Below are 27,792 nucleotides of genomic sequence, written 5' to 3'. Positions count from 1 at the left end.
CTCTGGCCCGTCCTGGAAAGAGGGGGCACTTCCGGAAGGCGGGACGAAGGTCGCACCGAGAGCTGCTATTGGCTACTGCCAGCTCCCGTGGACACACTGCCACCCGCCCACCAGAGTCGCCCGCGCGTGGACTAGACCGTAAGCGACGCGACCGGGTGACAGGCAGCCTCAGAATACGTCTCCCGCTTCCTTTATTTGGTTCACAAGCCCCGCACACCCATCCAGGTCCGGCAGGCGGGTCAGGAGTACTCGCACAGGTGGCCGCATCCGGCGGGGCAGTGGGAGCTGCCCTCCAGCCACTTCATGATGTGCTGCAGGTGTCCGCCGTGACTGCAGCCCTGGCACCACACGAACAGACCCTTGACCACGTGGTGGCAGACGGCGCACATGCTGGCGCAGTGGTGGCACCTGTCGCAGACCCAGCCCCGGCTGCTCATGGGCCGCTTGCAGTGACTGCAGTTGACGTGCAGGGTGGTGGAGGCCTGGTTGAGGCAGCTGATGGCACGGCTGGTGCTGAGCTTGACCACCTGGTTGGACACATTCCAGAGGCAGAAACGCTGCAGCAGGTCGATGTAGGACGTGTACCAGTGCTCCTGGTGGTGCAGGGAGGGGAGGAAGGAGGTAAGAGACCAGGGTTTCGGGCACACTGAGGAGCTCCCCCCAAGTGTGCTGGGCACAGACAGAGGGGCGGGTGCAGGTGGGGCGTGCAGGGGTAGTCCTGGGGGTGGCAGCTGCTCCAGGGAGACCCCCCAGACCCTGTCACCCACCTGGGTCTGCTCGTCGATGTCTTTGCGCACGCGTTCACCCAGCACAATGAGCACGGACACGGCCATCTGCACGTCGCCCTGCTCCGCATAGAAGCGCAGCATGTCACACACCAGGGCACTGAAGAAGTCAGGGGGCAGGCGGCTGTCGTACAGTGCGTGTGAGACGGAGATGAGTGAGAAGGAAGAGTCCACAGGCACCAGGGAGGCTGCATCTGCCTCACTGCCACTCACATGGGGCGAGTCGGCCTTGTCTTGCAGGTGCTCAGGCCCGGGTGGGGTGTCCACAATCTCGTGGCGCAGTGGGAAGGCTTCCTGGGGCAGCACATACTCGGGCTCCTCAGCTGCAATGCAGGGGGGGGGCGGTAGGCAGGGTATGAGCCTCTGGCCCCGCCTCCTGGCCCCACCCCTCCCCAAGCCCCCACTTACAGTGAGCGTGTTCCGGGTCTAGCAGGTACAGCTCGTCATCCTCACCTTCCACATCACCCAGCAGGTAATCGGCAGGCACGTCGCTGCCTTCGGTCTCCTCGTTATCTGCCCGAGGGAGGGAGAGCATTGCAGGGCCAGCTCACTCTGGGAGGCCCCAGTCTCACTCCCATGAATGCCCTGCGTCTGCTCCCAGCCTACCTTCGTTGGTGATAAGCGTGGCTGAGGAGTCCAGCAGCACTGTGTCACTCCGTGCGTCACCCTTGCTGCGGTCCAGCCGAGTCTCACTGCCCAGCCCTGGGGCCATATCCTTTAGATTGAAACTGGAAGCAGGGAAAGCCGATGGATAGGTGGGCCCCAACAATCCCACCCTCTGGGGAAAGCCACCCCCAGGTGTCTACCTGTTCATGAGTGGCAGGCCACAGGAGCTGCCCTTGCCCACACTGTGGTTGAGGTTGGTGGTGGACACCAGGCCAGGACTACAGTAGATGATCCGTAGCATGGTCCACGTCTGCGCCACCTAGGGGTGGGCACTGGTCACTCACGGGGGTCCTGGGTCCCTGGCGCCCCGTGCAGGCCCCCCTCTGCCTGGATGGAACCACAAACCCTCAGCTTTCAGCTGCCCCAGGGACCCAATGTCCTGGCCCGCCCCAGGTGGGAAACCGATGCCCATGGAAAAACAAAAACCCCAGCCTCGATCCTGTAGAGGCACAGAAAGAAAAGTGGAAATGAGCCTGGGGTCCCCAGGAGGTGATAAGCGAGGCAGTGTGGGCCTTCTGTGTAGGGCTGGACACCTCGAGAAGTCTAAAAGCAAGGATAAGCCAGAAGAGGGGGCTCCAGCCCCACAGCACCCCAGACCTGCATCCCAGGAATGGCACTGGCATCTGGCCCACTTGGGGCTCTGGACACCCTTAGTTACTGGGGCAAGAGCCAGTGGTGACCTCAACCAGAACTGAGCACTGAACTCAGGGCAGGGTCTGGGCACAGCAGTCAGAGGAGCTCTCTGACCCTGCACCACGGTCATGGCCCTCAGCCCAGCCCTATGTACCTGGTTGCGGCCAAGCTCCCGAGCCACTTTCGCATTGTGGTCACAAAGCTCGGCCAGTGGCCGGCCAGCCAGGGCATAACGCTCAGCCGTGTCCACGAACCAGCTCATGCTACTGCTGCCAGGCTCCATCTCAAAGACACTGAGGGCACTGGAGGCGAGGCCTGAGAAGGGCTCGGCAGGGTCTAACTTGCGCTTGAAGAAAATGGGGTGGCGCCGATCCCCAGTGTAGGGCTTGCGCCCCGACTCAGTAGCCACTAGGCTCTCCTTGGCTGCGAAGGCCAGATCCCCAAAGAGACCATAGCAGAGGCCCTCAGGGTTGGCGCGCTCAACAGGCTGGCTGGCATCACGGAATAGGTGCTGGCATAGGGTGCTGTCTTTGGAGCCGGAGAGCAGGAAGGAGGGATCGTGCGGGTGGCGCCAGGCAATGCCTGTTGTGACATCGCGGTGCTCCTCAAACATGGCAGCTGGCACAAAAGGCCGGCGCACGTCCCAGACGTAGATGTTGTGGTCCACCATCATGGAGCACGTAGCTAGGTGGTGGCGGCATTCAGGCCGCCACTTGACTCTGGCCACGGATGCAATGGTTTGCACGCAGTGCACCTCCTTAGCGCGGTGTGTGGTCATGTCCCAGACCTTTACCATCTTGTCACGCCCACCTGTGGCCAACCAGCCCCTGTGGAAGGCCCGTGAGGTCCTCAGTGACCTCTTTTGGGGTGGGAGGGCTCCCCACTCTGTCTCACAGGTCTTGAGGCAGTGAGAGAGCCCTTCCATAAGCCCCACCCATCTTGCCCCATTGCCCCGGCCCCCACCCCACCCCACACCTGTCCTCGGGGTGCCAGTCGCAGCAGAAGACAGGCCCATTGTGGGCCGTGAACATTCTCTCACAGCGGTCGGGCCGCCGAATGTCCCAGAGCTGCACGTTGCCGTTCTCAAAGGTGGAGGCGAATGTGAAGTAGTCCCGGATGCTGAACTGGACGTCACGCACACTCTCAGACTGGCCTGTGGGCAGGACGTCAGTGGAGGGAGATTTGGGGGCGGGTGGGTGGGTAGCCTACAGGGACTCCAGGAGGGAGAGCAACCAAGGGGTATCCCTTGGAATGAATGTGGACTGGTGTCACATGCCTGCCCATGGCACAGGCCAGGAGGCCTAGAGGGTGGAGTAGATACTGCCAAGGCCTGCCCAGGGTGGACAAGGGTGAGGAGAGGCCTGGCAGAGCAGACACAATAGCCTGGGCTGGTGAAAGGGACACAGGCATTGGGTGGTTTTTGACACAGGCTCCTGGACCTCGATTTTCCCTGGATTCTGCAACTGACATCAGTCCCTGGGTGAAGCTGTGGTCGGCTTCAGGACCAGGTATCAGAGCATTGAATGAACAGGGGCCTCAGTGGGCTGAATACAATCCTTCAGGGGCCTGAGGCCCACGGAGGCATGGATGGGATGCCCCAGGATCTGCCCAGTCCCTACACCTTGAGCTGGAGCCGCCAGGTCAGCCCCAGAGCACTGGACACCTTGAGGGTACATGTCCACCCCTGTGGACCACCACACCAAGAGCCTCTGAGTGCAGTGTCCAGCTTTTCCCCAGCACAGGTAGCTCAAGGTCTGTCTTAAGAGGCCCTCAGATTCTCTCTGGGCTCTGCCCTGTGCTTCACTTGGTCTCATCGAGGTGAAAAGGGAGAGCTGGCTCAAGGGGGGTTGTCAGGGAGCTGGGCCTGCTGGGAAGAGAACTGTGGGGGGACCAGGCAGTGCACCACTCCCCACTGCTTCCCTGGGCTGAGGACCCTGGAGGTAGACTTTGTGCAATGAGGTGGCCTGGAGCTCTGAGGCAAGGAAAGAGGAGACAGCAAAACAAACCCTCTGCTCAGCTGCCCAGGTGGGCTGTGGATCTGCTCAGGCCCTGCTCTCTCCCTGATCCCACACCAGCCTTGACTCCTGCTGACTCCATAAGTGCATCAGAGCTGTGACCACACTCCAGGTACCCCTCACACTTCCACCAGGCCTACCCCTGCCCTGCCCCTCTCCTGCTCACCTCCACCCACTCTTCCAGTGCCAGCTCGGCTGGCTCCTCCTCCAGGAAGCCCTCTGAGAGCACATCTGAGGGCCTTTGATGCACACAGCATTTCTCAACCCGCCTAGACAGGCCAGCCACCTGCAGAGATGCACACCTGCCCGACCCGCCTCCAAGGGCCTCACCCGAGAAGGTGCTGACAGAGTCCTTCCTGCGAAGGTCGAAACACTTCATGAAGCCATCCTGGGAGCCACTGAGCAGCACGTGGGCCTCAGTGGGGTGGAAGCAGACTTTGTTCACCGTGCGTTTGTGCTCCGTAAACAGCTGGTCCTGCTTGTTGCGGGATGGCCGGCCCAGGTTCCAGGTGACCACGACTCCATTGGTCGCCGCCGTGGCAAGCAGGTTCTCGTCCATCTGGTGCCAAACAACATCTGCACAGCTCAGGTTGAGCGAGGGCTTGCGGCCCACACGAAGGTTCAGCTTCTCCACAAACTGCTCCTCCTCAATGGCATAGATCTTGAAGATGCTGCGGCCTGCCACGACCACCTGGGCCGCGTCACGGCACACACTGATGGCGTTGGCTGGTGCATCCAGGTGGCAGTGCATGGTGCGGCCCGTCAGCGTGCTGCCACCCAGGGCTGTAGTCACGCGGGACATCTTCTCCATGGCTGCACGGGTGGTGGGGATAGGTCAGTGAAGTTGGCAGGGCTGGTCAGCCTGGGGGTAGGGACCTGGCAGTTCAGAGCCTTTACCCTGGGTGGTTCCTCCAGAACTGCTTAGTCCAGGGCAGTCCACCATTAGTCAGTCAGTCTGACAGGCAAATTCCATCACCCTGGCTGAGCAGTCAGAAGGTGCCATAGCTGCCCTGAGGCCAGTGAGTCCCATGTCTGACTTCTGGGGAAGACCCTACCTGGTCAATCCCAGGCCAGGCCACCTCTCCAACCCCCCCAACTGCCAGATTAGGATAGTCACTGGACGTTCGGTCAGTCAATCCCGTCCGGGGAAGCCAGGTGGTTCCCACCGTCCGCAAAGTCGGCCTCTGGAAGGCGGGCAGAAGGATAGAGGAGCCCGGAGAACACAGGCTATAAAGGCGCGAGGGACACAGAGGGACTTCAAGGACCGAGCTGTTTAAGGAGCCTGGGGGGTCTGGCGGGACCGGAGGCAGGAGAGGCTGGCGGCGCAGAGGTTGCGGAGGCAGCGGGAACAGAGCTAGCCGAACGGAGAAGTCTCTCCTTCCGAGAGCACCCGAACCATTTCCTAAAATTGCCGGGCCGGGGAGGAACCGCCGCGCCGGAAGCAGCCCGTCTTTTTCCTGCCCCGCCGCCGGACGTGGTCCTTTTCTTGCCAGCCCCTCGCCGGAGGCGGGTGCCCGCACTACAAAAGTTCCGGATCCGGGAGCTACGCTGGTGGAGGCGGAGGGGTTGATCAGGACTAGGGGTAGAGAGGCTCCCCCGGTTCCGCCTCGAGTGGTGGTGGGTTATTTTTTTTATCGCTTTTTTTTTTTTTTTTTTTTTGCGGTACGCGGGCCTCTCACTGTTGTGGCTTCTCCCTTTGCGGAGCACAGGCTCTGGACGCGCAGGCTCAGCGGCCATGGCTCACGGGCCCAGCCGCTCCGTGGCATGTGGGATCTTCCCGGACCGGGGCACGAACCCGTGTCCCCTGCATCGGCAGGCGGACTCTCAACCACTGCGCCACCAGGGAAGCCCCTATTGCAGTACTTTAATACTAGTGCTCATCTCTGCCCCAAGGTCCATCAGCAAGTCCAGGCATCCCTAAACTAGTCCTGAATCCCTCCATCGTCTCCGCCTCCTTTCTCGCCCTCCCCGGGACGCCAAGAGCAGCCTTCTAACGGCTCTCCCTGGGTTCCTCGTTTCCCCTGATCTGAACCCCGCACAGCAGTCAGGTACCACTCTTTGGCCTTAGGTCCCCCATAAGTCCCCACCGCGCTGTGAGTAAATCCCAAACTCCCGGCCTCTTCCTCTCTCTGCGCACCTCCAGCCACGGCGGCTTCTAGCCCTTCTTCCAGCTGGGCAAGCTCTTCCCTGCCTCGTGGCCATCGCACGTTTTCGCCCGCTGTACTATCCAGAAGGCTTCTCCTTCTCCTTCAGAGTTCAGCTTACATGTCACGTTCTTGGAGGCCTTCCCTGGCCACCCCATCTAACGTGGCCTCTCCACTGTCACCTCCACAGCGCTTGTCACAACCCATTCCTTTGTATACTGGTTGTCATCTGTTGCACACGAGTGTGAACTCAACCAGGCAGAGATCACATCTGTCTCTGTCTCCAAGAGCTCGAGTGCCTGACCCGACCTGTTCACACAAGCGACTCGGCTCAATCAGTGACTCTGTGAGCCTGCCTTTCTCTCCTGGGTATGAGCCCTGGTTTGTCCGTGCTGCACTGTGTGATCTTTTAGGACAGCGGTCCCCAACCTTTTTGGTACCAGGGACCGGTTTCGTGGAAGACAATTTTTCCACGGACGTGGGGCGGGGGTGGCTGGGGAGGTTCAGGCGGTAATGTGAGCGATGGTTCAGGTGGTAATGCAATCGATGGGGAGCGGCAGAGGAAGCTTCGCTTGCTCGCCTGCCGCTCACCTTCTGCTGTGCAGCCGGGGCTGGGGGGGGTGGGTGTTGTGGACCCGTTTTAGGATATCCCTGACCCATTCCTATCCTTAGTTACCCTGTGCCTGAAACAGGCCTCATTTTTGCCCTTCTGGAAGGATGGGCTAGATCCTAGATATTTTGGAGGGAACGTTATGTGTAATGATTTTAGTGTCTCTCCCCCTCTGAAGCAGTGAGAGGTTAGGGACCTTCTGTTGGTCGCTGCTGGGTTTCCAGTCTGGCACAGTGTTACCAGCCTCTGCACGTTTGTTGAAAGAACCAGTAAGTCTGATGAGTTGAGAGGTGCACAAAAATTCAGACTTGGGCCACTCAGGACAGATACACCTTCCCCCCACCATGGCGTCATGACCTAAAACCAATTCAGACATGTGTTTTTACAACTTTTTTAATATATATTTTTATAAACAGGTCACGTGATAAAATAACACAAGAAACACTTACCAAATATAAGGTTATATCTTCCGCATATACAGGAGAATGAGGTCGTATGTACAATAAGAAAATGATTTTAGGGGTTGGTTGGTTTTGTTTTCCTCTCTCCCCCTAATTTTTCCTCCTACAGTCGTTGGAAATATCACAGCTTCAGTTGCATTAATACTTTGGACAAATGGACAGCTGCCCCTCCCCACTAGGGAGCTGTGGGGAGGAGGGGCTGAAGAAACTGGCTCCTGACCACCTCAGCCCTGGAGCCTCTGGCCAGCGCTCCAGGGGCAGGGAAATCTTTGGGCTGTTGAACTGTTTCTCTTCAACAGCATCTCTCGCTCGCTCTTTCTCTCTCTCTCTCTCTCTCTCTCACTCTCTGGCTCTCTGGAAACTGGTTACTCTCTTCCAACCGGATGGGGGGTGGGGGGAGTGTCCCAAGATTGGATGTGGGTGCTGTATATCCTGGGGCTCAAGGTTGGGATGGAAAGGGGTCCCAGCCCCCTCCTCAGTAATTGCCAAGATGTGCCAGCACCCCCGGGACCTCCCAATATCTTGGGATTGGACAGAACACGGTGAACCCATGTGGGCAAGTAGAAGTTTGGGAAGCTGGGGAGTGGTGTGAGGCTAGAAAGGAGCTCTCCCTCCTTTGGCCACTGGAAGATCGGAGCCGCTGGCTGGGGCCCCCTTTCCCAGCTTCCACCTGATGGATACCTGCCCTGGGTGAAGTGTGATGCTGAGGGGCCTGGGCCCAGCTGGCTACAGGGGCTGCGGGGCAGGGTCCAGCCAGGACTGCTTCCAAGGCCTGCAGGCCCAGATGGTCGCTCCAGCTTCGGGTCTCTCAAGGTAGCTCTACCACCCCTGGGTTGAGGTGGACTGGAGCCAGCTGGGCTAATGTTGATTATGGCAGGGTCACTGTCAGCCCAGCGGTCCCTCTCCTAATCCAATTCTGCCCTAGCCTGGCCAGGGCCCAAGGACCTTAGGCCTGTGTATGGGGGTGGGGCGAGCACGGCCTGTCTCACACAGCGGCAAAGAAGAGGGGAGGTCGCTGGGGTCAGGCTGGTATGAGGTGGGGGAAGGGCGGGTGGGACTTGGGCTCCTGGGCGGGCCATGGCTTTGGCGGCGGCCTGTTTCCCCTCGCACCCCTCGGAGGGCTCCAGGCGCGGTGCAGTGGAAAATGCGGGAAGCCCTGGGGTCTCTTCCGGGCCCCTGTGTCTTGAGGGGACCCAGCTCCCCTCAATCCCCCTGGGCCCTGCCAGGGGTTGCGGGGACAGCGGGGAGACAGAGCGGGGTGTGGCGGAGAAGGCGGTAGGGGCGGCCGTCTGGCGAGCTCAAAGCGCCCGCAGGACCGAGCCCCAGCCCCCCGCACCCAGCGGGCGGGCAAAGGATGGCTGCGGCTGTGGCGTGGTGGAGGGCGGGCGTGCAGTTGCGGGTGCGAGGGGCATGCACAAATTCCCCGAGCGTGCGTGCGTGCGCGGGGCTGGCCCGCCCACCGCCCTCCCTGCTCGAGGCGGGGCCGGGAGGAGAGCGAGGGGCCGAGAGGCGGGGAGGCCCTGCGCTACTCGACGACGAGGCAGCGGGGCAGGTGCTGCGAAAAGTACTTGAAGAGCTCGGGGGTAGCCCCAGGGCAGTTGGTCAGCTCCAGCTCCTCCAGCTCCTGCAGCTGCACCAGGCCCGACAGCCCGGTGGCGGTCAGCAGCGGGCAGCCTGCGTCGGGCGGGAGGCGGGGCGGCGGCTGAGTGGGCGCGGCCCGAGGGCTCCGGGGGGCGGGGCTGGGGGAGGGAGCTCGGGGGCCGGGCAGGACCAGGCCGGGCTAAACTTTGCCCGGCGTCTCCGCCTTCTGACTGGGACTTGGGACGCAGCGAGTCAGCACCAGGTATGGGTCTGCACAGGGGACCCAGCAGGACTGGCGGAGTCGGACTAATGGGGGTGGGTGGTCACTGCCCAGGAGGACGGCGTGTGTGTGTGTGTGGGGGTCTCACCTGCCAGAGACAAGAGACGCAAACTCCTCATGGCCAGGAGGTGCTTCAGCCCGAAGTCCTGCACCTGGGCGGGAAGGCGGGGCGAGTTAACTATTTCCGTTCGCGCCCCGAGGGAGCCCCACTCCTGGGGTCAGGCCATAGGGGTCAGGGGGTGGGTTCAAAACGGGGGTTCTCAGTTCCCCACGGAGTCGGTGAGGCCCTGCGGACTCTTTGCACTTCGCTTACGTCGGCCGCTTGGGTGTGGAGGGATCCCAGACTTCATTACAGGATCTGAGCGGGCCGGGTGCAGGCCAGCGTCTTGTCTGGGTGGAGGCTTTCCCCGTGCCCCCCACCTCCCCTGCCTACTCCCCAATCTCTGGAGTCATGGAGGGCTGATACCTGGCAGCACCATCGCAGGTAGAGGCTGCGAAGGGACGACATGGTGGACAAATAGCTGAGGCCTGTGTCCGTAATGCGTACACACCTGTGGTCGCAACAGAAGGAGGCTGCCCACCTTCAAAACACCCGACCCCTTCCTCCTTTTCCCGAAGTGTCCCGGTTGTGAACTCCCCTCCTGCCCCAACATGCCCCGCCCTTTCCATAGCCCCGCCCCACCAGGCTCCGCCCCCACCTGACCACTCGGTGGTATTCCCTACTGGCGGGACATAGCTCAGCCCTGCTCTCGTGTTATAGCCCACACTAGGCAGGCCTCTTATGAGGGCCCCGCCCCCCCCTTGCTGCAGCCCTACTCTAGCTATAGGCCTGTCCACTAGTCCACTAGGCTCCCTGCTTAGAGGTCCGGCAGGCCTCGCCCAGCCCTGCCCTCCAAGGCCCCGGGGTGGGGGACGCGCACACCTGTCCAGCACGAGCTCCTCCAGGCGGTGCAGGTCGCAGGCCACGTACTCGAGCGCCATGTCGGTGATGCGTGGGCACCACGAGAGGTCGAGGCTGCGTAGCTTGCGCAGGTTCTCGGCCACAAGCTCGACACCATCGTCGGTGACCTTGGAGCAGCCAGAGAGGCTGAGTGCGGTGAGGTTGGGCAGGCTGTGCACCACGTTGACCACGCCGTGGTTGGTGATCTCCCAGCAGGAGAGCAGGCGCAGCGTGTGCGTGCTGTGGCCCTGGCGTGCCGTGAAGTAGGCCAGTGCTGTGTCCGTCACGTGGTAGGCCTGCAAGCTCAGCTCAGCCAGGTTGGGCAGCAGCTGAGAGATAGCCGCGATGGCGTCGTCGGCCACGTTGATGCAGTCGCTCACACTCAGCGACGTGATGCGCGCGCTCAGGCTGGACCACAGCCCAGCTTCGGTGAAGTCGTTGCAGCCTGACAGCTCGAGGCGCACCACACCCTGCATCTGCTCCAGCATCACCTGAGGGCGGGCAGGCGCGGGGTCAGGAGGCCCCGACCTCCCCCTCGCCAGGGTGCAACCCTACCACGTCTCCCCTAGACACGCCCCTTCCCCCAGGGCATGGTGAGGATGGTAGGAGACAGAGCAGAAGGAGCCCACCGAGGGGCAGGAAGCTGTGTTTTTAAGCATGTATATGGTGTAAACATGCATCAAGCTGTATTCTGACAAGTGCACTTTACAGTGTGTTCGTTACACTTGAACAACATCTAAAAGAGGAGGCAGGGCACAGGGGGCCTGGGAGTCCAGGGCCTGGCCAGAGCAGGTGCTCAGAGCCATAGGTGTTAATGATGTGATGTTAAGAGTCCAGGTCCCGGGGAAGGGGCTGCCTCCACAGCTGCTCCTCTGACCTTTGCCCCTGTTTCTCCCACCTCCTCCAGCATCCTCCCTACCCAATGTGAGCTTCTTGGGCATGCATGGCCTCGCATTTAATTGACTGCTTTGCTGTTGCTGTCTTGAAATTCTTAGTCATCTTTGAACAAGGAACCCGAATTTTCATTTTGGTCCCCCAAATTATGTAGCCAGTCCTGCTCCCCCCACCCCAGAGCTACACTCCTCCTCAGGACACCGACCCCACCCTCGGCTGCTTTGCTGCTTGTGTGCCCAAGCTTCTTCCTACTCCCCCCACATGTGCCGAGTGGCTGCTGCCTGGCCCTGCCCCCCATCCCTGCCCTTCTGGGCCAGTGGTGGTGCGCACCTCCAGGCCGGCATCAGTGATGGTGGAGCGCTTGAGGCTCATGGCCTTGACACCCTTCTTGGAGAGGGCATAGTTGTCGATGAACTCACAGATGTCCAGGTCGGAGACACCGACCAGGCAGAAACCCTCAAAGCCACGTGCTGCGAAGCCCTGCAGGTTCACGAACTCCTTCTCACCTCCAGGCAGAACTGTGTAGAGCTCCTTGGCATGCAGCACAGGCGTGAGGCCCGCCCAGAACTTGGGCTGGTAGAGCACACGCCTCCAGGCCTTGCACACCTGGGCCAGCACGCACCTCTCGCAAGCTGAGAAGTACCAGAAGAGGCCATTGAGGATCTTCTCGTCTGTGGCCAGTGGCGGCCGCTCTACTGGGGGCCCGGGCACTGGGGCTAAGGCTGGTCCACCAAGGGGGAGCCCTGCCTGGGGGCACAGGCCCCCGGCCAGAGCAGCCCGGGGCGGTGGGGCAGCCAGGCTGGGTGGTGGGAGGGTGGGCGGGGGTGGCTGGCAGGGGCGGTTCTTGGCAGCCGGCGTGCCCTTGGTGATGCTGGCTGTGCCCAGGCCGTTCGGCTGGCCTGGCAGCTTCACCAGGCCATTGCGAGGCAAGCATGGAGGCTTGGGGTCGCCGTCGACGCCCGGGCTCGACATCTTCCTCGCTCGGTCTGCAGACAGGGTCCAGGAGAGAGGGTAGTGAGTCTGCTGCCAGGGCAGAACTGGACTCCTTTCCATCCATGGGCGTCCCCTCCCATGCCATTCCCAGAACCACCCAACAGAAAGGATCTGAGTGTAAGTCCCTCCCTCCCTGACTGAGCAGTTACAGGAAAGCAGGGCTGGTCATGACCACGACACTCCTTGAGCACCTACTGTATGCACTGAGCTCAACCTCCACCCACTCACAGAGCTTTTCGATACCTAGGTACTATGGCTCCCATTTTACAGATGACAGAACAGAGATGGAGGGACATTCGCCCATGACTGCTTCCTTTACCTTTGCTGCTCACCATCAATGTCTGCCAGGCCTGCCTCTGCTGGACAGGGGCTGGGGAACTGAGGGTTTGGGGCATTCTCTGGCCACTCCTCTATGGGGTGCCAGCGTAGCTGTCTGGAGTGGTTTGAGTAAGCCATCTGAGACTCACATACCAGCCTCTGAGAATCTCAGTGGCTACAGGAGGTTCTGTGGCTCAGAATCTACCCAGAGAAAGGGCAGGTGTCTTCCCAGGGTGCTTACCGTGATGCCAGCACAGTGAGCCCTGCACACATACTGTTTCTTTAATCCTCCACTCAACCCACTGAGGACGATGATGTGATGACTGTACCCACTGTACAGATGAGGAAATCATGGCTGAGGCAGCATGAGTTGCTTGCCTGAGGTCATAGTAAGTGGTGGAGCCAAGACATGGACACTGAGCTGGCTGTGGAAGGCTATGTGTAGGGAGCTTCCCACAGGGTGGGGGCTGAGACCAACCCCCAGCTCCCCTCCTCAGGCCTCCAAGGCTGTGAATGGGTGGCAGAGGGCACTGGGCACAGACGACCCTGGAGAGAAGGGGCAGCAGGACCCCCACAGCGCTACCATCTGTCCCACATTCCAGATCTCCTGCCCATCTCCACCTCAGACATTCAGCGAGGAGGTAGCGTACCCAGTGGCTCACCCCACTCTGGCTATGTGGCTTTGGGGAGCCACTTCCTTCCCCAAACCTCACTTTCCTCACTTCAAAGCCTGGGAAGTGACGATATTGCCCCACGGGACAGCATGTGACAAGGACTACGTGCAGTGCATGGCTCATAGTGAGCTTGCTGGCCAAAGGGTGAGCGGACAGGAGCCCCCAGGAGGGAGGGGAGCCAGTGGTCCTGCCCTGCTCTTCCCAGCACCACACCCTCCACTGGCGTCCAAGCCCTGGACAGGACAACACTTGCCAGTATTCCACACCTGGGGAGGGGGTGCATCCTGGGCTGGGTCCAAGGGTCTTACTGTAACATGTGGACCTCATGGCTGCCAACCAGCTTTGGGTCCAAAGGCCTTTCTGCCCTGGTAGCCATGAACTTTCAGGCTGGCAGTCCACCCCAGGGCCTCCCTCCCCCGAGGAGGCTCCCACACCTTGGCTGCCCCTTCACTACAGCTTATGACCGGGTAGTAGCAGCCTCACACTGGCTGATACACGACATCCCTGACAACATTTGCTGAATGCCCACTGGGATAATTGTGTATTTCAACCTTACAGCAGCCTGGGTGGGGGGCACAGAGGAAAGCACTACTGTTACCACCGTTTTCAGATTAGGAACCGGAGGTTCCCAGGAGGTACAGTTTGCCCACAGTGGCAGGGGTGGCCTGATATGAGGGCTGCCCGATATCGCTTAATGCCAGTACATAGGAGGGGACCATCCTGGGACAGCAGTGCCTCATGGAGGGACAGGATGAAGCCCACAATTGCCCCTGCCCCACTCCTGGGGCCAGTGGAGAGGCTATCCTGGCAACTCCCTCCTGCGGTTTGTGCTGGGTACAGAGGGGTAGCCCCAGCCTGAATACCTTCTGTGTCCCCAGAGCAGGGCACGCCGGCTTTCTGCAGAGCAGGCGCGGCCGGCCTGACGCCCGGAGGCAGCACCATGGACAGCGCCCCTCCAGCCGCCTCGCGCGGGCTAGGAGGCCAGGCCAGTCCCGGCCCGCTCCACCACGGACAGCGGCGGGGTGGGGTAGGGAGGGGTACGGCCCGGCAAACCCAGTTCAGCTGGAGCTGGGAGGGGCCCTGGAGGCTTGGGGTGTGGGGCGGGGGGAGGAGACGCCCGCTCGGCTAAGATCCGGAGGAGGAGGCGGCGGAGGCGGCACCAGGGGAGAAATAACTCAAGAGCAGTGCCGATTTAGGTTGAAAATTCTCCCAGCCATGGGTGTGCACGTGGAGCGCCTGAGTTGGGGGGATCACGTGTATGCCCCGGGCATCTGCGGGGCTCCCTTCCCGTCCCCCACAGGAGCTCACATTTGCATACGCCCACAGTCCCATCCCCACCCTCCAGACCTCAGGGTGGAACTGGCCCATGGAAAAGAGTCCACAGGAGGGAGGGGCCATGCCAAAGATGGCCCTCAGCAGCCTGTGGGGCGTGTCCAAGGCCTGACTGCCCCTCATCCCACACCCCATCCCCGGCCAGAAGGCACTGGTCAGCCTGTTGGTGAGCACCCCCCCCCCATATATATCCTGGGTTGGAGCTGCCTTCCCACAGAGGTGGCCCTGCTGCTCCCCAGCCCTGTCCACGGTCTTTCTGTGCTCCAGCTGCTCCTCATCCTTAAGCCTCTCACCCAGCCTGAGCCCTGGCTCTTTAGCTCAAAACTAGAAACAGCCACACATTAGCCCAGGGGTCAGGGCTTTGGGAGAATGCTCACTGTTCACTTTGGAAATGGGTCTGCCTGCCAGTTAGGCAAGAGGTCCCTGGGGGGCTGGGATGAGGGCCCCTCTGCCTGGCCCTGACCCTGGCCCCACCCCCCCAGCCAGACGGGTTGCAGAGCCTCCCACCTTCTTGGTACCTGCCCCCGCTGCCCCCAGTGGGGCTAGGAGGACCTGCTTGGATTTTCCTGCCAGGATGGGGCAGGGGCAGCTGCCAGTCCGCTGGGGACTACTTCCCCTTTAGGGATAAGCACCAGAAGCTAACGCCAGGAAAAGAGGCTTTAAAATAAGGTGGTCAGGCCTGCACTATTCTTAGCCCCAGCCCCTGGCGTGCTGTGTCTCTGTGGAGTGGAGTTCTGGGGGAGGCCTCCTCCTGGGATAGGCTGCAGGGGCTCGAGGGTCCTGGGCTCACCCCAGAAGGAGGGAGGTGATGGTCACTACTTTAGTTGTCTTGTCCTCATCAGCCTAAGCCAGAGCTGGATCAGGGTGCCACTTGGGAGAGCTAACCATGCCTCTGTGTTTCCCCAGCAGACGAATGTGAAGCATGGGGGGTCCCAGGGGCTCACGGGAGGACTCCAGACCTTGGTGGCTTCCAGGCTAAGGGTCTGCAGATTCCCATGCTGGTGCTTCATAAGGAGCTGCCTCTCCTGCAAGTCAGGTCACTGGGCCCCGAGACTCAGCAAGTCCACCTCACAGCCTCACTTCTAGCCCCTTTTCGTCCTGACCCTACAGTTCAGCCAGACCCTCTGTCCTGCATTCCTCCTCCCCTCCCCTCTTTGCCTGGGCACATGCTGGTCCCCCTGCTTGCTCAGTAGGCCTCCCTGCTCCGTAACCCTGCCAGCTCCTTCTCTTCCATCCTTCAGTGTGAGCACTGCCCCTGCCTCTCCCTGGGGGACCCCCAGCACTGAGAAAGCATAACCAGAGTCTCCGCCATCACATGGATTATCATCACTGTCTACCTGTCTGCCTCTCCTTGGCTGGGGACTCCTTGAGGACAGACAGCATGACTACTGAGTGGCCTCTGAGTGCTTGCTGAATGAAAAGAATGGCAGTCCATTTATCAGGGTCATGCAGAAAGGGGTGCAGCTGACAGAGGCCCAGGAGGCGGGACGGAAGGCAGTCAGTGGAAAAGCTGTAGCTCAGCTTGTCAGTCCTGGTGACAGAGGCCAGTGTCCATAGGGGAGGGAGGGGTTGGTGCCAGAGTCCCTGAGAAGGCTCCCAAGACCCTGGGGCTTGGGGTGGGCCTTGCCGTTATTCAGACCTTTGGGAAGAGGACGGCTCATGTTTCCTTTTTGACTGAGTCCCCCCCCCCCCTTGAGAGCTGCAGAGTTAAGGAAGCTGGCTGCCTGTTCCCCATAATCTGGCCAGACCCAGGGGCCAGGGGACAGGAAGCACCAGAAGGGAGGGAAGCCTGGTCCTGCTCTGCTCTTCCCAGCACCACGTGCCCCCCCTCCCGCCCACTGCTGGTCTGAGCCCATCAAACACTGCCTGACCACAAGTGGGGAGAGAGAGGCTCAGAGAGTGAATTTTCAGAAGTTGTACAAAGCTGGGATTTGACCCCAAGACTCAGGCCAGGCATGGTGGTCCAGAGGGCAGTCCCGGGCCCCCACCAGCCTGCTGCTGCCTCCTTTCTCTGCTCTGTTCTGCTTCAGTCCCTGTGCCCTCCCAGCCTGGGTCCCTCCTCTGGGGTCTCTCCCAGCGTGCCCCTGTCATGCCCCTGTGCTCCTTCCAGAGGCTGCAAGCTGATGTCAACCCCTGGGACACTCTTCTTTTAGACTGCTCATGCCCAGGAAACCCCCCCACTCCTCATGGCCCTAAGCTCAGAGGTCTCTTCCTCCATCCCTGATGCCCCCATGTAATGTAGTGTGCCCTGGATGCTGGGGGGCCCGGCCCCAGTAGAACCTGCACTGACCAGTTCTCCCTGCTAGCTGAAGACCATGGAGCTGGGCAGGGCATTGGTAGCCAGAAAAATTCACATCAGGTCGATCTGCAGTGCTGGCCGCAGGGGCTGGGGTGACAACTAGGATAGTTTGGGATTGGGGACACAGCGCAGGCTGACAAATTCCATGACAAGCCCTGTGACTCAGGCACATTCACATCCCTGCCACTTTGCACACGTCCTAGCAGCAGCGCTCCCCTCCCGCCCCCAGCTCGGAGATGCTTCTGGGGTGCGGGCTGCCCCACCCATGCATTGGGGGCTCTGGGAAGGGAGCACGTGGGCCTCAGGAGAGACCTGAGTCGGTGCTCAGCAGACCAAGTCCTGAGGCCAAACTCAGGGCAGCTCAGCCATGTGGGGCCGGGTGCCTCGGGGGTGGGTGTTGGGCTTCAGTCCTCATCTTGGCCTCTCTGCTCTGAAGGACCTGAGCCCCACAGGGCCTAGGCCTGGGGCATCTAGTGCCTCAAACACTGCCAAGGGAAGGAATGTGGCCTGAGCCCACCCTCTGCAGCTGGTCTGGCTAAGGCCCCTCCCGGGCCACTGGTAAGGAAGGTTCTGGGCCACCCACTTACCCCATAGTGCTTTCTTTGCTGCCACCGTCGCTCTTCCCCTGAGCCAGCCCTCTGAGACACAGCAGCAAGCTCCCACATGTGACAAGATGGGGGCTGTGGAGAGCTGACAGTGCCAGCCAAGGAACCCCTTCCCCGACCTTTAGGTGAGGTGTCTCCCTAGCTGAGAAGGCCTGCCTGAGGCCCAGCTGTCTTGAGTGTCCCAGGTGCCCTGACCTCGGGGCCACTTGTTTCCTTTTGAGCAGTGGGCAACAGGACTCATGCAAGTGCCCTGGAAGCGGGTGTGAGCTGCAGGGTGGCATCTGTCCCATGAACCTCCCCAGCGTCAGAGGTGCCCATAGGCCTCCCAAGGCGAGGGGTGGTAGAGGTGGGGGAGCCAGGCCAGGCTGTGGACGCGGCAGGCACTGGGCCAGATGAATCCTGGGGTCCCTGAGGGCTGAACAGCTCTCCCTGCTCTGCCAGTGTTTATGACTGGGGCTTGAATTTCCCTCCTCCCCAGATAGCACTCGGTCCAGCCCTATGGCCACCTCCTGCCAAGCCAGTGGGTCTCCATCAGGCCTCTGCCCTGGCCTGGGGGACCCCAAACCTCTCAGGGTCCTGAGCTAGCTCAGGCCTTCTGCTCCAAGGCTGCTGTCCAGTATCTCTCAAAGGAGTCTGCTGGAAGAAAGGGCCCCATGCCCCACGTGGCCCCAGGGAGGCCTGAGCTGACCCTGGTCAGTGGGCCCTCGGAGGCGGCAGGTGAAGCAGCATCCGCCATCTGCCCTCTCCGTGGAGGGAAGGCTTCCTGTGCAGAGGCTGGGAGGGGCTGGAGGAGTGGCCACTGGGCTCCAACAACCAGGCCTTCTCTCCTTCTGGGGTCATGGGTGGGGACTCTCCCCACCCACTCAAACTCCCAGAAGAACAAGACCCTCCCCCAGCAGTCTCAGGGTGCCCAGTTCTCCTTCTGGGGCCCTTCAGCCTTGGACATCGCCCAACCCCTCCTCCAGAGCCAGGCACGTGGCCAGCCCCCTCCCTTCGCCTCATCTTCCCACTGTGGCAGCTCCAAACAGGGCCAGGTTCAGGTGTCCAGAGGCAGATCAGCCACCGGGCCACACGTTCACAAGCTCCTCCTGGAGTGTAATTGTATGTAACACCTGTCTCACAGGGGCAGGGGCTAATGGTGCTGAGGTGGGGAGCCCAGAGTGCAGTGGGGTCCAGGACCTCACCCAGCCAACCCAACTGGGGTCCTGCAATTCGGCTTCCACAGGGGCACAGCACAGTGGCACCGACCCCCAGCCTTGGTCCAGTTGCCATGGGGATCGGGCCTCGACCAGGCCAGCCACTGGGGTGAAGGGCTGCGGGAAGGCCTGGCAGGGCTGGAGGCCCAGCTGCAGCAGCCAGGGAAGGGGCTGCGGTTACGTAAGCCCTCCGGGGGTGGCGGCGACGCTGTCCCAAGCCCCCTCCCCGCGTCGTCCTCATTGTGGCCTCCGCGGTGTTGTGGCCTGGCCCCCTACCCGCCCTGTAAGCCTGGCCCGGCACACACACCTTACCTGGGCCCGGGCTCCTGGCTCATGCCACGCTGTCCACCGGGCGTCCTCCCGTCATGGGGAGCCCGGCATGGGCACCGGCGAAGCGGGGAGGCGGCCGAGGTGCTGGTCTGCCAGGCAGGGCCCGGCCGCGCCCCGCGCCCGGCCTGGCCGGGCCCCCTCTGCTGCGCCTCGAAGAAGAGCTCCCCGGTGGGAGAGGATCGGCCGCCCCGAGCCTCCCACCAGGGAGGCTGAGGCTGTGCCCAGATAAATAAGGCCGCTTTGCAGGGAGCCGGGCGGGCGCCTCCTCCCTCCCCTCGCCCTCCTCCTCCCCGCCCTCCTCCTCTGCCCTCCTCCCCGCGCTCCTCCCCGGCCGCCGGCGGCGCCGCGCCCGCCCCCCGCCCGGCCTTACGCGCCGCTCCCTCGCGCGCCCCCGGCGCCGGTAGCCAATCCGGGTTGGCGAGCCCGGGCGGGGGCGCTGAGGATGCTGAGCCCCGCCGCGCCCTACCGCGCGCACAGCGCGCTCCCGCGGCGGCGCGCACGGGCACGCGCCAGTCCGGACCTCACCCCCGCTTCCCCTCGCCACGGGCGCCCGCACAATAACAAACCCTGGCGCACGGCGGGTCGGGGAGGGGAGAGGAGGGCAGGGGAGGGCGGGAGAGGGAGGAAGGCGAAGGAAGGGCTGGGCGCGCAAAGGGAGAGCCGGGTGGAGCGAGCCCTGCCCTTTGCGGAGCTGTGGGGACCCCGAATCCTGAGGGGCGGAGAGGACTCGAGCTCTTGGGCGCCGGCTGTCCGACCCTCCCCCTCCTGGCCCCTCTTGCGGAGCCGGTGGCCAGGCCCCCTGAGCGGCCCTCGCATCTCCCGCGCACCTGCGGGGTGCCAGGCCCAGGAACCTCCCTCAGTGAGGAGCGCAGTTGCACACCCGCAGAGCCGAGAAACAAGAGACCAGTAGATCATTTCCGAGAGTGACGAGTGCGGTGAACGTTCAAGAGGGTCACGTGATGGTGACCGCGCGAGGTTGGTGGTGGGAGTGGGGCTCCTGAGAACAAGACGCTTAAACTGAGTGCCCCAAGGGTGAGAGGGCAGACGAAGTTGTTCAGGAAGGGATGTGCAAAGGTCCTGAGGCCTAAGGAGCCAGGCAAGTTCCCTCTGGAATGGGTTGGAGGCCTCGGTGGTGGCAGCTTTATAGGGCAGGCTGGGTGGGGGGCAGTGGGGTCTGGCGGGAGGGTGTGGAGGGCTCTGTCTGGGCCACTGGGGATGCCAGGCCTCCCAGCAGGCTCAGGGCAGAGGACAGAGGCTAATATTGCCCATCCTGGGACCTCCTGGGAGTGGAGAAGGCAGAAGGACCAGGTGCAGGGAGAGCAAAGCTGGGTTTTCACACCAGGGAAAGAGCCTCAGGGCAGAGAGGCAGCACCCCCCCCACCCCAGAGCCTTAACAGAAAATGAAACTAGCTGTTGTTTGCAACATTTTGACTGGAAGCGGGACCAGTGGGGCTGGTGTGAGGTGAGGGCAGTGGAGGGGGAGCAGCCTGGCCTGTCCCTGGCTGGTTTGGGGGTGCCACTCTGGCTGTGTGTGGGACGCTGGTGGGGGTGAAGGCAGCTCTTCTGTGTGGCAGGGACTGAAGAGTCACCATCCTGCTGACACTGATCAAAGGGGGAGGCTTGGTGGGACAGGCAGGGGGTGCGTGAAGACTTCGGGGTGACCGGGAGAGTGCTGTCTGACCCATCGGGTAACGTCCAGTGTGTGCTCAGCCTCCACCCCATGAGAGCATGCGTGGGTCGGCATGGACCCCGATGTGGACAGTGCCCTGACTGGTAGGCAGGACTTCACTTTGCACTTTGAGGGGCTCTTGCCCCTCAGCAGTGCCAGGGTCCCAGGCAGAGAGCAAGTTATGCCCTCAAAGGGGCCCGAGAGGCCACCTGCCTTGGGAGAATCTGAGCGAAGAGCTCTTGCTCAGAGGGACATGCATACTCTGTGGGGGCCTCCTGAACACCTGTGCCCTGCTCACCTCTGCCCCCACCTGTTCTCCCAGGTGCAGGGGGGTCACTTTACAGTGCAGATGCGGTCTCCATGCTCCCAGGGCTCCCTCTGCTCTTTGCTGAAGCCTGCAAAGCCCTGAGTCTCTGGCACTGCCAGCCCACAGCCTTGCCCTGTACCTGGCCCCTTGCTCTTGGAGCCTCAGCTACACTGGCCTCCCTCCAGGGCCAGGAGGGCACCATGTCCCTCACCTAGATCATCCCCTCACCTGGAGCACCCCTCATCTGGAGCATCCCCTCACCTGGAGCATCCCCTCACTTGGAGTACCTTCACCCCTCAACTGGAGCACCCCTTGTCTTGATGCCTAGGCATGGAGGAGTCTCCCCAGTCCAGGCAGCTGGGGCTTTCCAGCTCTGGAGCATGAGGGGGTGAGGATCTGAGACCTTGGAAGGCTATGAGAGAGGGAGCCACTGTCACATCAGGGAATGGGGCTTCTTACCATGGAGGTCACCCTCATGGCTCTGGAGGCCTGGGGCAGTGGCTCTAAAACTCCCTGAAGCTCCTCACAGGAGGTCCTCAGGCCTTTCCTTGGGAGCTCTGGGGTGATATGTGTGCCCTGGAACCACATGCCTGGGCCCAAATCTTCCCTCTGTGGATGGGGCCTCAGACAAGTAGTTCCCCGCCTGGAAAATGAGTCTGGGGTCCAAGGGGTTGCCCTGAAGATCCTAGTGCAGCACAGGTGGTGAGAGCCTCGTGCTCCCTAGTGATTAGGCCGGCTCTGAAGCTTCCTGCTCTGAAGCTGTGGGGCCACATGGACACTGGGCCCCTCACTGCCTCTGCTCCCCACCCAGAGGCAGGAACCCCGAGAGTGCCTGGGGAGGGAACCATGTGGGGTGGGAAGGCCACAAGTGTGTTTGCCAGTCCTCACCACCGAAGCCAGATGGGCACCCACAGAAGTGAGAACCTCGCAGCGTGGGGTGGCCCTGGCAGCTGTGGGTGGCGGGCGGTGGGCAGCAGGCCTCTCTGCTGCTTCTAGCTTCTGCTTCCTGCCTTCCCTCCTCCTGGGACGCAGGCCCGGCTCACCAGGGGCAGGGGGGTGGAGCAGCCGGGGCTGAGGATGACTCAGGGCCCAGCTGTCACCATGGCAACCCTGTTGCCTAGCAATGGCGGTCTCCCAGTAACGTCTCCTAGCAATGGGATATTTTCCCCGGGCCCTGGCTGGAGCCTGGCAGTTATTTTTAGCTCAGCTGCAAATCAGTCTGCAGCTGCGTTTTTGGCTCCTAGAGAAGATGCAAGGTGTATGTGGGGCGGGGAGGGGGGTGGATTTCTCATCAAGGGAGGAAACTTGTCATGTGTCCCAAGGTACAGGCTCATAGGTGGGCAAGGCCCGATTCCACCTGGGAGTGGAGGTGGGGGTGTGTGCAGGTGAAGCGGAACTAGCTCAGGCTGCCCGGAAGAGTTGGCAGATATGACTGTCTCCCTGATGGGGTCTCTGGGAGGGCTGGTCACTCCAGCACCCTGGGGCTCCCTAGGTCAGGCTGGTCAGGAGCATTCCAGGCCAGTGTTCATGGTGGGCACCACTGGAGCGTGTCACTTGGTGGCAGCTTCCTGGCACCCCTTGGCTCTCAGTTGTGGGAACTGTCCCCGTTGTCCTTTGCTCCCATGCTCCCAGCCCCCTCAAGGGGTGCAGCGCCCTGCCCTGGGCCAACTAGAGCACACATTCAAGAGGTCCTGGCTGCAGGGGTCTGAGCGGCCACAGACTCAGCTCGGGGCAAGGCTGAGCTGGCCTCTGCTTAGCCCCCATCTCTCCCTCTCCCCCACTTCTGCTGAAATGGAGCCCAAGTGGGAAGTCTTGGGCAATTGGGAGAACTTGACCCTTTTGGGCTTTCTCACCATTTCCTCAAGAGCTAGGCTCACTGTCCCCTCGAAGCCAAGTTCCACCTCCCACTGGCCAGCTTCCTGTCCCTGGTTGGCCCTAAGCTCCATCCAGACCTGGGGCACTTTTCCCATCCCTCCACCCCCATTGCCTCTGTCTGGCCTTTGTGTTGCTCCCACAGGCCCGGGACCAGCCCAGCGCCCCCCTCGGTCACATGTGCTCCTCACCTGTGCCCCTTACCCTGTGGGGTTGCCTCCCCTGCTGGAGGGCAGGGCTCACTTGGACTGCTCCTTGTCCCAGCATCCGCTCCAGTCCTCTGCCAGGACTTGGGTTTTGAGTGGAAATGCAGAGAGGCCCATTTTGGAGGATCAGGGCACTGAAGGGTCTGGAGCTTGGGGCACATGAAGGAGCCTCCAAACCGAGCACAGATGTTGAGGGAGTTACCTGAGATTTGGGGTATCATTAATCGATCCGTGCACTCACTCTCCAGGTTATTTACTGAGCATGTCTGCTCCTGCACCAGCAGCAAGCAAGGCCAGGTGTGGCCTTCTGGGCGCCCTGTCTTGTGGGTGGCAGACCTCCGATGGCTTATGACACTGGGTGCTTCAGGTAAGCACCCACAGGGCGTGGGGCCAGGAGCTGTGAGGAGAGGCAGCCTTCTGTGGTCTTCTGTGGGTGACAGCATCACCACTGGGCCCCTTGAAGAACCAGCTGCAGCAGAAGGCAGGGGGAGCCTGGTGTTGAGGGGCCACAGCTCAGTCCTTTCCAGACTAGGTCACCCTTTAGGAACCCCTTCCAGGCACCCACGGACACTAGCCCATTTTCCGGGGGAGGAGGAGGGTGGGGAGCCAGGGGCCCCAGACTGGTGGGAGGTGGGTCTGAGGCTGACTCCTCACACTGCCACCAGAGGGCGCCTGGAGCCCACTGTCCTCCTCCCAGGCCTGTGCAAGGGCAGTCAGGGCCCCAGTGACCCGCCAGAAGTGGAGCCACTGTCTCAGCAAGGGCAGCTGACAGGGGTGCCCGCTCCCTTCCTTCTAGGGGGGCCTCTTTTGCCTTCTATGTGCCCAGTGCCAGGCCCTGTGTACCCCTTTTTAAATTTGTAATTGGGTAAAATACACATAAACCTTACCACCTTAACCATGTCTAAGTGTGCAGGAGTGTCGAGTACAGCCACAGTGTTGTGCAGACGTCACCACCATCCCCAGAACGTTTTCAGCCTCCCAGACTGAAGACTCGGTCCCCATTAAACACCAACTCCCCGTCCCCCTGCCCCTGCAACCTTCATTCTAATTTTTCTCTATGAATTTGGCTATTTTAGGTACTTCAAAGGAATAGACTTATATTTGTCCTTTTGTGATTGGCTTATTTCACTGAACGTAATGTCTTCTAGGTTCATCCACGTTGTAGCATGTGGCAGAATTTCCTTCCTTTTTAACCAGAATAATATTCCACGGTATGGATAGACCCCATTTTGTCTACCCATCATCTGTCAATGGATACTTGGCTTGTGTCCACCTTTGGGCTATCGTGATTGATGGCTGGTTCCCACCGCACCTTGCCCAGGGCAAGGGGCCAGCTGAGCCCTGAGGATGCCTTGCCCCTCTTTGGCCCTGAAGGGCCCTGGAGCCAGGGGAGGGGGCAGTGGTATGCTCAGTCTGGCAGCAGCTCCAATGCCCCCCTTCCCCTTGGCGCCATCTGCCTTCATCTGTCAGCCTGCACTTCTGGCCCAGGGCAGCAGGAGGGCTGGGGTGGGGGGACAGTGGGGTAAAGACTTCACACCCGGGCTTCCCTGGTGGCGCAGTGGTTAAGAATCCGCCTACCAATGCAGGGGACACGGGTTTAAGCCCTGGTTAGGGAAGATCCCACGTGTCATGGAGCAACTAAGCCTGTGCGCCACAACTACTGAGCCTGCACTCTAGAGCCCGCGAGCCACAACTACTGAGCTCGTGTGCCACAACTGAAACCCACGTGCCTAGAGCCTGTGTTCTGCAACAAGAGAAGCCCGCCACCACAATGAAAAGTAGCTCCCGCTCGCTGCAACTAGAGAAAACCCGCGCACAGCAACAAAGACCCAAATACAGCCAAAAAAAAAAAAAACACGAAAAAAACCCTTCACACCCACAGGCGGCAGAGAATCTATGTCAGCTAAAGCTTTCAGTGATCTCAAGGGTTCCAGTGTGAGGTTGGAGTCCTGGGTTTGTGCCTAAGGCCTCTGTAATCTGACCCCACAGTTTCACCAGGCTCTTGGGTCCCATCCACCAGGTCCACACCTCAGGGCCTTGGCCAAGGCTGTCTGCTCCTCCCCATTGTCTGGCATTCTCTCCAGTCCCCATCTGACAACCTACTCCCCACCTCCTCCCTAGCCTACACATTGGCATTGGGGGCGGGGTTTCCTCTATGAGAGTGGGCCCCGTTTCAGCTTGTCCCGACCTACTAGGGGCTTGATTCTGGGGCTCAGGGCTGTCCTTGTTCCTGCTTTTCCACGGTGCCTGCAGCCCCAGTGCCTGGACTCTCATCGCTGGGTTACCGCGTGGCCTGTGGGAAGTCACCAGGGCCAGGTTAGGGAGAGATGGGGGATGGAAGCCTAGGTACCAGTCTTGGAGAGAGCCACCCAGATGAACTCCCCTCCCCCAGAGGTTCCAGTGGGCACCCCCCCCCCCACCGGCCAAGGGCTTGGAGGACAGTGGCCCGACCAGGACTGCAAGCAAGGCGAGGCTGGAGGCGGGGGTTGGCGGGGGAAGTAGCGGGGTACCTCGAGGAGGTGACACTGAACACGTCCGGCCGTGGAGCCCCCTCCCCAGCGCCTCCTGGGCCACGGGCTGGTCCTCCCACCCCCGAGAGCGCCGCTGCAATTGGTGGAAAGTTCGGGCACCGCGGCGCGATTGGCTGCTCGGCCCGCCCACTGCCTCCCGGCAGCTTCCAGGCTCCCGGCCGGGTGGGCGGCCGGCAGGCGCGGGCGGTGGGGGCTGCGCGGGGCCGGGGCCAACGCCCCGGCTGCTCCCGCCGCGCCCCCGCGCGTCCCCGCGCGCCATGCCGACCCCGGCGCTGTTCTGCGCCCTTTGCTTCGGCCTCTTGGCCACGGCCGCCCGCGCCGGCTACTCGGAGGACCGCTGCAGCTGGAGGGGCAGGTACGAGCCCCACTGGACCCCCGCGCGGGCCAACCCCCTGGGACTCTGCGCACCCCTTAGGAGGGGGCTGGAAGATGTGTCGCCAGCCCTTTGGGATGGGGGCGCTCCGTCCCGGCACCGAATCCTTGCCCTCCCCGCCCCCCGCCGAGTCCCAGAACGCTGGGCCTCAGTTTCCTTCTCCACAAAGTGGACGCAGCTGTTGATGGCTGCGGGGAGAGGGTGCAGCGGAAGCGGGCTGGCCGGGTGTGGACGCCGGCCGCCCGCCTCAGCACCGCCCCTCCGGTCCGCAGCGGCCTGACCCAGGAGCCCGGCAGCGTGGGACAGCTCGCCCTGGCCTGTGCGGAGGGCGGGATCGAGTGGCTGTACCCGGCCGGGGCGCTGCGCGTCACCCTGGGCAGCTCCGACCCCGGCGTGCGGCCCGGCATCGCCTGCCTGCGGCCGGCGCGGCCCTTCGCAGGCGCCCAAGTCTTCGCGGAGCGGGCGGGCGGCGTGCTGGAGCTGCTGCTGGCCGAGGGCCCAGGCCCGGCCGGGGGCCGATGCGTGCGCTGGGGTCCCCGCGAGCGCCGGGCCCTCTTCCTGCAGGCTACCCCGCATCCCGACATCAGCCGTCGCGTGGCCTCCTTCCGTTTCGAACTGCGGGAGGACGGGCGTCCAGAGCTGCCTCCGCAGGCCCACGGCCTCAGTGCGGATGGTGAGTGCAGGCCTGGGTGGGGACACGTGGGAGTCGGGGAGTCGCTTCCTGGCCTCGCTGGGTGGGAACCTGCCTGTCCTCCCCACTGCATAGAGGGAGAAACCGAGGCAGCCTGTCAAAGGCACACAGCTAGTGAGTAGCAGCGCCAGGACAGGTGGGGGGGAGGGGCAATCCCTCACCTTGCGGGTTAGGGAAATTGCTGACCGAGGGCAGAATCCCGGAAGGGGAGGCCGGGCAGGGCAACCCGGGCCCCTGGTCCCTGAAGGGTTGGGGGAGGGGATGACGGCCAAAGCTGTCCAGGGCTCCCTGGCCCAGCGGTGACCTCCCTCCCCTCCCCCAGCCCAATACAACAGAAGTCCACTGTGAGCCCGGTCACCATGGAGATGCAGCCCCGCCTACCTGCAGGGCACCAGGCCCAGCTTTTTGCTCTCCTGGAGCTTGGAGCCTAACCTCACAGGGGATGGGGGTCTCTGCTCTGTCTCCTGACCCTCGAATCCACCATAACCTCCTGCCACGTGGGCTGGGCCGGTGACTTTGGGCCCTAGGAAGCAGCTCTGGGAGACCAAGGGGTTACCGCCTGCTGGTGCTGCCTGTGAGATGGGTGTGCAAGAGCATGTGCCTCGTGCACCCAGACCCTTGAGCTCCAGCTCGGTGGGTCTTTGTGCCTGCATGTTGGGCACAGCCCCCAGGCCCATGTCTGTGCGTGTGTGTGATGCATGCACGAGCCTGCAGTGTCACCCCAAGTACAGGGTGTCTTCAGGGTGTGTACACATGGTCCCTGAGACCCCCAGTTGCCATCAGGCCCTTAGGGGGGGTCTGGTAGCTTGCCCTCTCTATCCTGTGTCCAGCTGGGGAAGGGCTCGGGTAGTCCTGGAGAGGTCAGGGCTGCCACTCATGACCTCCCCTGCATGCCAGGTGCCTGCAGACCCTGCAGTGATGCCGAGCTCCTCTTGGCCGTGTGCACCAGTGACTTTGGTGAGTGTCCCTGCTGTGGGGCGAGCCAGGGGCCTGCCTTCCCCTGAATGCCACTGTCCAACATGTGTCCCCACAGTGATCCATGGAACCATCCACGGGGTTGCCCACGACACAGAGCTGCAGGAGTCTGTTATCACCGTGGCCGCCGCCCGTGTCCTCCGCCAGACATTGCCACTGTTCCGGGTGGGGGGTCCTGGGGGCCAGGCGCAGGCCTCCATTCGCACCCCACTGCACTGTGGCGTCCACCCTGGCCCTGGCACCTTCCTCTTCATGGGCTGGAGCCGCTTCGGTGAGGCCTGGCTGGGCTGTGCACCCCGCTTCCAGGAATTCAGCCGTGCCTACACAGCTGCCCATGCTGACCACCTCCACCCCTGTGAGGTGGTGCTGGACTGAGGGGCCTGGGAGCAGGGTGCTGGGGAGGGGTGGGTAG

The 27,792-nt window shown here is 62.1% G+C and overlaps 3 protein-coding genes across 4 annotated transcripts; 1 reads left to right on the top strand and 2 right to left on the bottom strand.

Moving 5' to 3' along the window:
* Positions 1-83: 83 nt before the first annotated feature.
* On the bottom strand, positions 84-6,027 carry WDR24 (WD repeat domain 24). 2 transcript variants are annotated; one of them, XM_022594382.3, is made up of 8 exons: positions 4,430-6,027; positions 3,060-3,237; positions 2,239-2,911; positions 1,592-1,710; positions 1,392-1,513; positions 1,194-1,298; positions 768-1,108; positions 84-593 (listed from the first exon to the last, which is right to left on the bottom strand). In XM_022594382.3, exons 1-8 carry the CDS (start codon positions 4,908-4,910, stop codon positions 240-242), a joined length of 2,373 nt encoding a protein of 790 aa, XP_022450090.1. In that variant the 5' UTR covers positions 4,911-6,027; the 3' UTR covers positions 84-239. The 2 variants fall into 2 exon arrangements, with proteins under 2 accessions (XP_022450090.1, XP_022450091.1); XM_022594383.3 differs by having other exon boundaries at positions 4,266-4,471.
* An 870-nt stretch (positions 6,028-6,897) lies between these two features.
* On the bottom strand, positions 6,898-12,665 carry FBXL16 (F-box and leucine rich repeat protein 16). Its single transcript, XM_022594390.2, has 5 exons — positions 11,340-12,665; positions 10,098-10,606; positions 9,642-9,726; positions 9,264-9,327; positions 6,898-8,988 (listed from the first exon to the last, which is right to left on the bottom strand). The coding sequence occupies exons 1-5, from the start codon at positions 12,060-12,062 to the stop codon at positions 8,840-8,842; spliced, it is 1,530 nt and encodes a 509-aa protein (XP_022450098.2). The 5' UTR covers positions 12,063-12,665; the 3' UTR covers positions 6,898-8,839.
* Positions 12,666-22,132: 9,467 nt separating this feature from the next.
* Positions 22,133-27,790, top strand: METRN (meteorin, glial cell differentiation regulator). Its single transcript, XM_022594391.3, has 4 exons — positions 22,133-25,696; positions 25,987-26,387; positions 27,303-27,362; positions 27,439-27,790. The coding sequence occupies exons 1-4, from the start codon at positions 25,599-25,601 to the stop codon at positions 27,753-27,755; spliced, it is 876 nt and encodes a 291-aa protein (XP_022450099.2). The 5' UTR covers positions 22,133-25,598; the 3' UTR covers positions 27,756-27,790.
* Positions 27,791-27,792: the final 2 nt, after the last annotated feature.

The sequence above is a fragment of the Delphinapterus leucas genome, chromosome 15 (genome assembly GCF_059928025.1).
Source record: "Delphinapterus leucas isolate spDelLeu-1000000601 "Yukka" chromosome 15, BTC_Dleu_Yukka2, whole genome shotgun sequence".
In the NCBI taxonomy this organism is placed as follows: Eukaryota; Metazoa; Chordata; class Mammalia; order Artiodactyla; family Monodontidae; genus Delphinapterus; species Delphinapterus leucas.
This window is presented reverse-complemented; position numbering and strand designations above follow the sequence as displayed.

Excerpts from the sequence above, each read along its gene's own strand:
- METRN (XM_022594391.3), top strand. The coding sequence starts at position 25,599 with ATGCCGACCCCGGCGCTGTTCTGCGCCCTTTGCTTCGGCCTCTTGGCC. Across the intron at positions 26,388-27,302 it reads CCACGGCCTCAGTGCGGATG|GTGCCTGCAGACCCTGCAGT; the intron begins GTGAGTGCAGGC and ends CCTGCATGCCAG. Across the intron at positions 27,363-27,438 it reads CGTGTGCACCAGTGACTTTG|TGATCCATGGAACCATCCAC; the intron begins GTGAGTGTCCCT and ends GTGTCCCCACAG.
- FBXL16 (XM_022594390.2), bottom strand. The coding sequence starts at position 12,062 with ATGGAAAGGAGTCCAGTTCTGCCCTGGCAGCAGACTCACTACCCTCTC. Across the intron at positions 9,727-10,097 it reads GAGGAGCTCGTGCTGGACAG|GTGTGTACGCATTACGGACA; the intron begins GTGTGCGCGTCC and ends TTGCGACCACAG. Across the intron at positions 9,328-9,641 it reads ACCTGCGATGGTGCTGCCAG|GTGCAGGACTTCGGGCTGAA; the intron begins GTATCAGCCCTC and ends CTTCCCGCCCAG.
- WDR24 (XM_022594382.3), bottom strand. The coding sequence starts at position 4,910 with ATGGAGAAGATGTCCCGCGTGACTACAGCCCTGGGTGGCAGCACGCTG. Across the intron at positions 3,238-4,429 it reads CTCTGTCAGCACCTTCTCGG|GCCAGTCTGAGAGTGTGCGT; the intron begins GTGAGGCCCTTG and ends TCCTGCCCACAG. Across the intron at positions 1,299-1,391 it reads CACGCTTATCACCAACGAAG|ATAACGAGGAGACCGAAGGC; the intron begins GTAGGCTGGGAG and ends TCCCTCGGGCAG.